The following is a 6,869-nucleotide window of genomic DNA, read 5'->3' as shown; positions in this document are numbered from 1 at the left end:
TGTAGTAGTGCCTTTTATATCGCTGGCCGATCTGTTCGCCAGAAGCCGCTATCGGTTGTTGCTCTAAATTGTTAAAAATTGTGAAAAATAAAACAAACTGACGTAATTGGCCCAATCGTCAAGCGTGTGCCTAAATGTTAACCCTTCAATAGGCTGCGGGATGTCCCACAAAATGTATGATTAACTGTTAATAACATATAATCAAACTTGAACTTCACACTGAAAAAAGTATGACAATTTACACTACAATTAATGTAATTTGAAAATAAATAAGTTAGATTTGTCTTTGATGTGGAAAAATCTAGAGTTTGGCAGTTAAAAATCTGTTAACTGTAAATTTGTTAACAAAAAATTTCAAAATGATATTCTTAAATATTAACTTGATATATCATCAATCATTGTTGACCCTTATACCATATAGATGCTGTAAAGTTCCCTATCTCTTCGAAAAAACGGGCAATTATATCCAAGAGAGTTTATAAAAAGTGAACTAAATACACGCATCGTCATCGCAGCGGACATCCCCCATCACATGTGGCATTGAATCTAATTTGGCTGCTATATCGGTCATTGAACCGATTTCGCTTGCGATCGTCTTACTGATCGCAGCTACCAGGTTACTGAGATACTGCTAAAGGCAGGGAAATGGGTAAGACTATGCAATAATCTATAAAGAATAGCTAGTATCTAGGGGTAACAGATAAACCCCATTCGGAGAGGCCACAACTGCATTTGAGGCTCACTCTCTCGCCTCACGAAGTGATTAGAAATAGCCATATCAGAAAGCTTGTGAGCCAGAGTAAGAGTCGTGCTAGCCCAGTATACAGTATAAATATCACTGCATCGTCATGGCCGTCGCACACAGAAAATGGTATTCAAGCAACTCTCATCGCTCTCTATTCAAAAGAGGATGCTTTTGGCTTTAGTCGTGATCCTTGGCCTTGGACTGCCCACTGCCAAGGGATATAGTTCAAAGGATTTGCTTACTTGGATGCAAAGCAGCAATTTTGGTTATCAAGTGCTACAACAGGCCTTGGATGACAATCAATCCACGACGGCATCGGAAATTTCCTGTTTGGCAGAGGTTCGTTTGCTACTTCAAGAAGCTGAAACCAAATCTTTGCCAGCTTTGAGGGGTAAGCTAATTTTTGGCAAAATAAATAGCTATTCAGAGCCCTAAAATGCAATATTTTAGGTGCAAGAAAAACTATATTTAATTATGTAAAACAACATTATTACTAATAACAAAAAAAAATAATAAAATGCATTAGAAGCATAAATTCGGATATTAACAGGTCAACAAAAAAATAAATAGTAAAAACTTGATTTTAAAAATAATAATATTATTATATTTTAATTTATGATAAAAACTTTATTTTTTTGTGGAACTTTTAAATGCGAATTGTAACTTGGAATATTTTTTGCAGTGCGCATTATTATTATTTACTTAATATACTCTATTTCTGAACAGTTCTTGATGCCTGGGGAAAGTTTCCACAAGGCCTTCTTTATGGTCACTTTATGGACATGGGAAACTATGAATCCTGCTTGAGTTTAGACCTCACCAAAAGTCTGGGCAGCAATATTACCATAAATGCAGGAGCCAAGTATTGCCTTAGCCACATTCAATTTGAAAGTTTGCTTTTGGAAACAGCAGGAGCAGATGCCCTTACTTTGAGCATTGGAACCTGTATACCCTCATCCTGTAGTGCCAATCAACTCAGTCGATGGCTACAAGGACATCTACAGGATATGTTTGGTCAGAATTCAACAGGATCAACTTTGGTTAAAGAACAGGATTGTGCTTTATCCCATAAAGAACCCATGAATGGTCTGGACTGGTTTGCTGTGTAAGTAATTAACATCTATAATAACTCATTCAAGAAAAGTGAAGAGTAATTGAAGAAATCTCCCTGCATTTGTTTACTTAAAATTTTACGTAATATGCTGCTTATAAAACTGGTTGTTTGAGCTTAAAATGCCAATGACATTAGATGCAAAATGCGTTGCGTAGTAATGAACAAGGTCAAACCTAAAATTAATATAAAATTTTTTTTTGCATTTTTATACATTTTTTTAAAACAAAGAAGTTTATTATTTTTTCAAGATGGCCAAATTTTCTTAATTGCCATTGGTCACATTTTTATCAAGCGATAATAAAATTTGGTTTTTTTATATTTTTTAGTGCCATTCTTATCTTATTGTGCACTTTCGTTTTTCTGGCCACCATTTTGGATTATGGCAAAGGTATGAAAAATATAAAATTTATATTTGCAATCCGAATATTTATTTACTATTTTTTTTTATAGTTTCAAATAAGCTACTAAACACCTTTTCGCTTCGCCAAAATATTCCCCAATTGCTTAAGACCTCGAACACGCCTTCACCTCGTGTAATACCTTGTCTGAATGGAATTCGCTGCCTGACTATTATTTGGATCATACTTGGACATGGCTATATGTACCTCCTACTAGCTCCCAATATCAATTCCTATGACATTGTGGCCTGGGCTAAAACACCCTTCTCGATGACCATGCAAAGTGGCACAACTTCTGTGGATACATTTTTCCTACTTAGTGGGTTGCTTTTGGTTTTGACCTCACTTCGTGAATTGGAACGGTGAGTTTGGAGTTCTTTTTAAGTGAAATTTAATACATATTGTTGGTTATTTTTAGCACCAAAGGTCGTCTTCATGTGCCATTGATGTATTTGCATCGCCTGGTGCGACTGACTCCTGTTTTGGCCTTGGCTGTGCTTATATTTATGACTTTATTTTCCCGCCTGGACAGTGGTCCTTTGTGGAAACAGTTCACCAGCTCATCGGAACTCTGCAAAGATACTTGGTGGGCCACTCTGCTCTATGTGCAAAACTATGCCGCTCCTGGAAGAATGGTAAGTATTAATTTATCCAATTGCTATAATAATTCTTATTCCAAATCATTTTTTAGTGCTTGGGACATTCTTGGTACTTAGCAGTTGACATGCAATTATATATTATTTCGCCACTGCTGCTAATTGCCTTATATAAATGGGGCAAAAAGGCAATTGGAGGCATTGTCCTTTTGATTCTGCTGCTTTTTGGCTGCGTCTTTAGCATAGTGATGCTACGAGAACTTAAGGTCTTCGATCGTCATGGGTAAGCATAGAGAAAATAAGGTATTTTTTGTGATATTTAATAGTGATCCTTTGATTGGATAACCAAGCTAATATAATTTTGTTATTTCTACAGAAACCTAGGCGGCGATAGCCCTGAAATGCGTCTCATTTACTACACCACTCATGCCAGGGCAACTCCTTGGCTGATTGGACTGCTTTTCGGTTACTTTTTGCACCACCAGGGTGGAAGGAAAGGTCGTCTGCCCAAGTGGTTGGCCTTGCTGCTGTGGATCCTGGCCCTCTCCATGGTGGCCACTGTAATCTTTGCCATATATCCGTACACCCAAGACGGAGTGGAGGCGATTAGCCCACTGGCTGGTGCCTTTTACTTGTGCTGCAGTCGGATTGCCTGGCCTTTGGCCTTGTGTTGGATCATCTGGGCTTGCCAAAATGGACTAGCTCCCATTATAAATGAATTTCTTAGCTGGACATTCTGGCAACCACTTTCCAAGATATCCTATTGCCTTTATATATGGCATCTCTTGGTGGAAACGGTTCATATTGCACGGATCAAGACTAGTTTGCACTTCTCTGACTATGATGCTGTGAGTAAAATAAAACCACTTAGTTTTATCAGCATTTTTGGAAATATTTATAATCATTTTTAGATCCTTCGTTTCTGGTCGGACTTTGGCATTACCCTTTTCGTATCCTTGTTCATGCATTTATTTGTTGAGGTTCCATTGGGACGACTTGAAATGGAATTGATACGCAGACGCAAAAAGCCGGAAATCAAATCTAAGCCTCCAGTTGCAGAGAATTTAAGTTTTCCAGCCACTAGCATTTCCCGACAGAATTTAGTCGACCCTTAAAAAAAATTTTATAATTGTTAAATGATGTACATATTTAGTAACTAAGTTGCTCTGCCGGATATAATGTAAGTGATATTGTGATTATAAACTGTGAATTGGTTTTTAAATTGTATTAAATTGTTTAATTAATGTAGGGTCTTTTATATATAATAATAATATATGTTTATAAACATACGACCTTAAATCTGCTTTTACTACTGACTGTTAAGTTGAAAATAATCAAAATATTTACCAGTTAAGTTTAAGGGCACTGCCAACTGTTATATGATTCTTACAAATTTTTGTTCATTTTAATTTTATATATATATATATTAATATAAACTTATATATACAAATGCCCTTAAGTATGCTCACATTTATAAATATTTTAGGAAATGGCACAAATTAAATCCCTAAAAGTATACAAAGCTTGTTTTATTTTTAGCTGCACATTTAATGTATAATGTAAGCTTAATGTATAATGTATCTTTACATGCGAATATACATATATAAATGTGTAAATAAATTAAGAAATTCATGTTTCCAAGGACAAAACTAACCACCTTTTATCCTCTTAAATATTATACATATAAATGTTAAATGTTATTCCATAAGTTTTGGGCCCACATCACGTATGAACAATGTGCCCCAGCCATATATCACAATCCTTTCAATCAGCTCCAAAAGAGCAAAACTCTGACCAATTTTCTCTGAGCCAGGCCCCCAATTCGAGCATATCTTTATAGTAGACCCATTTCCCACAACAATTACCCTTTAACATACACAAATTCCACATCACGTATACGCCTCCGTGAACCGCCCAACCGTTTGAAAATTGGTTGGTTGGGTTTTTCGGGTGTTCTCCCAGCCATCAACCATCTAAAATAGGGGGGAGGGGGAGTGGGAAGGGAGCTTACATCTATGCAAAGCTAAACGTGCAGCAACTAACAACTAAATTTCATTAAACCGCAGCGCACAAATTGAACTACAACAAACCCACCGCCAAAAAACACCATCCTCATCAACATCAACGGCCCGAAAAAGTAGCAGCAAAAACAAATGCCGCTGGAGAGAAAATTTAAGTGCCTTCGGCGACCAAACGAACCAATTTTGTAGCGGCCATTTCAGGGAGTCAAAGCTTAAAAAAAAAAATCCAAAAAAAAGAGACCAGCAAAATGAAGCGGCATGAAGTTAATGCCGCAGACTACAGCCATGTGCTCTATGAGGCAGCGGATGCCAAAAAGCAGGACAGCCAGGACAACAACTCGTGCATGAAGCATCCAAGATCACTGAACGAAAAATGATGTAGTTAATTAGTCAATTAAATTTAAAATAATAGTATTAAATACAATGCATATTGATTGCATGATTTATTATTAAAATATTTTAGTAATTTTACATCCATTTGTTTTAAATACATTATATTTAAAAAAAATTGTATATTTCCATTATATAATCTGAAAACCGCAATGGATGAAACCCAAGGCGAAAATATATCAGTATGTATGAAATATATTGATATTAATAGCTTGTATTAATGTCAGTCCTATTTGCTTTAAATCAAATTTTCAGGTATTAAAATTTATTCATAATAATAGGGTAAAATATTTAAAGCAATTAAATTTTTCCCCAATGAAATAATCTAAAAAATGGATGAAATACTTAAACTTACTATGTTTTTTTTACCAGTGTGGGTGGGTGTGTATACAGAAAAGTGGGAGTTGGGCATAAGCACAAGAGGGTGGACAAAAATCACGCAACGGAGCATGGCAAGCAAACGCAACGTAGCGCATCCTGGCTGCCTTTTTGCCACATCCCGAGCAACTCCCGGCACTCCTGGACAACTTCAAAAATGCTGCAGCTGTTCGATGGGCTAGTATGTCCTTCGCCCCCCGGTATATCCTTGGCCACACCCCCCTAAAATGACGCCCCTTTTGGGACACCACCCGCTTCGCCACCCGCTCTCTAGTTCAGCGTGATAATAAAATGAAAACTTTGAATGGCCAAAGTGAAGGAATGGAGCAAGATCGACGACCCTGGGGAAAATCACAAAAATAAAGTGAAAAAAATAATTATTTTGATTTGGGTTAGATTTATTAGGGTTCATAATTCAAAAAGTATTTATAATTTTTATTTTTAAGTCTGGAAAAATAGAAACCTTCTAAAGGTTTATTGAACGTCTAGAAAAAAAGAACAATTTTGTACATCTAATACGATTATTAAATTAAAAATAAACAATTTATGTTATATTTAAATTTTGTGATATTATTTTAGCTTAAATTTATATTATTTTTGGCATCATTTTAAAAAGTGAATAATTTAATTTTAATTAATTAAATTTATACAAATTGAATAATTTACGTTACAACAATTTAAAAGCAAAGAGATGTCCCAATTTTTTGTTAATTTTGAAAAATAAACCACCTATATATCTCAGTGTACTTGGCCAGGCCAATAGCTCTGACTGTTCCTGCCGACCAACGGCGCACCGCATGTCTGGCATATTTAATTTATTTATTTTATGCAAATTTTGGATAATGTATCTGCGGCCGCAGGATACAAAATACAAAATACACAAACAACCGCAGCAGCAGGAGTAGATGTAACAACATCAAGGGGTTTCCCAAGGTGGAGCCAACCACTTTTCAGTCCCCAAAACTTTCCATCCTCCCAATTGCCCATCTCCAGTCGAACAAAAAATGCTCCATAATGAAAGCAATTGTTGCCAAACCGCGCAGCGTACAAAATTATTCAGCATAGTTGCTGGAAGAGACACCATAAACGTTCGCAGGACGAAAAGGACGAAGGACGTTGGAGGGTTTTTTTTTCAGGGGGGGTAAACGACAGCTGGATGCGGTTGCCAGAGCGATATTTAGCATTATACGCTTCATTGTCTAAAGTGGCGCCCAGGGAGAACCTCTG

At 36.4% G+C, this 6,869-nt stretch overlaps 1 protein-coding gene across 1 annotated transcript; it reads left to right on the top strand.

Moving 5' to 3' along the window:
• Positions 1-880: 880 nt before the first annotated feature.
• On the top strand, positions 881-4,080 carry LOC108147856 (nose resistant to fluoxetine protein 6). Its single transcript, XM_017274614.2, has 8 exons — positions 881-1,136; positions 1,472-1,850; positions 2,186-2,247; positions 2,310-2,619; positions 2,676-2,892; positions 2,949-3,136; positions 3,230-3,701; positions 3,765-4,080. Exons 1-8 carry the CDS (start codon positions 911-913, stop codon positions 3,966-3,968), a joined length of 2,058 nt encoding a protein of 685 aa, XP_017130103.1. The 5' UTR covers positions 881-910; the 3' UTR covers positions 3,969-4,080.
• Positions 4,081-6,869: the final 2,789 nt, after the last annotated feature.

Source organism: Drosophila elegans, unplaced genomic scaffold (assembly GCF_018152505.1).
Source record: "Drosophila elegans isolate 14027-0461.03 unplaced genomic scaffold, ASM1815250v1 contig_814, whole genome shotgun sequence".
Lineage (NCBI taxonomy): Eukaryota > Metazoa > Arthropoda > Insecta > Diptera > Drosophilidae > Drosophila > Drosophila elegans.
The sequence above is the reverse complement of the archived record's forward strand: the minus strand, read 5'-3'. Positions and strand labels throughout refer to the sequence as shown.

Excerpts from the sequence above, each read along its gene's own strand:
- LOC108147856 (XM_017274614.2), top strand. The coding sequence starts at position 911 with ATGCTTTTGGCTTTAGTCGTGATCCTTGGCCTTGGACTGCCCACTGCC. Across the intron at positions 2,893-2,948 it reads ATGCCGCTCCTGGAAGAATG|TGCTTGGGACATTCTTGGTA; the intron begins GTAAGTATTAAT and ends ATCATTTTTTAG. Across the intron at positions 3,137-3,229 it reads AAGGTCTTCGATCGTCATGG|AAACCTAGGCGGCGATAGCC; the intron begins GTAAGCATAGAG and ends TTATTTCTACAG.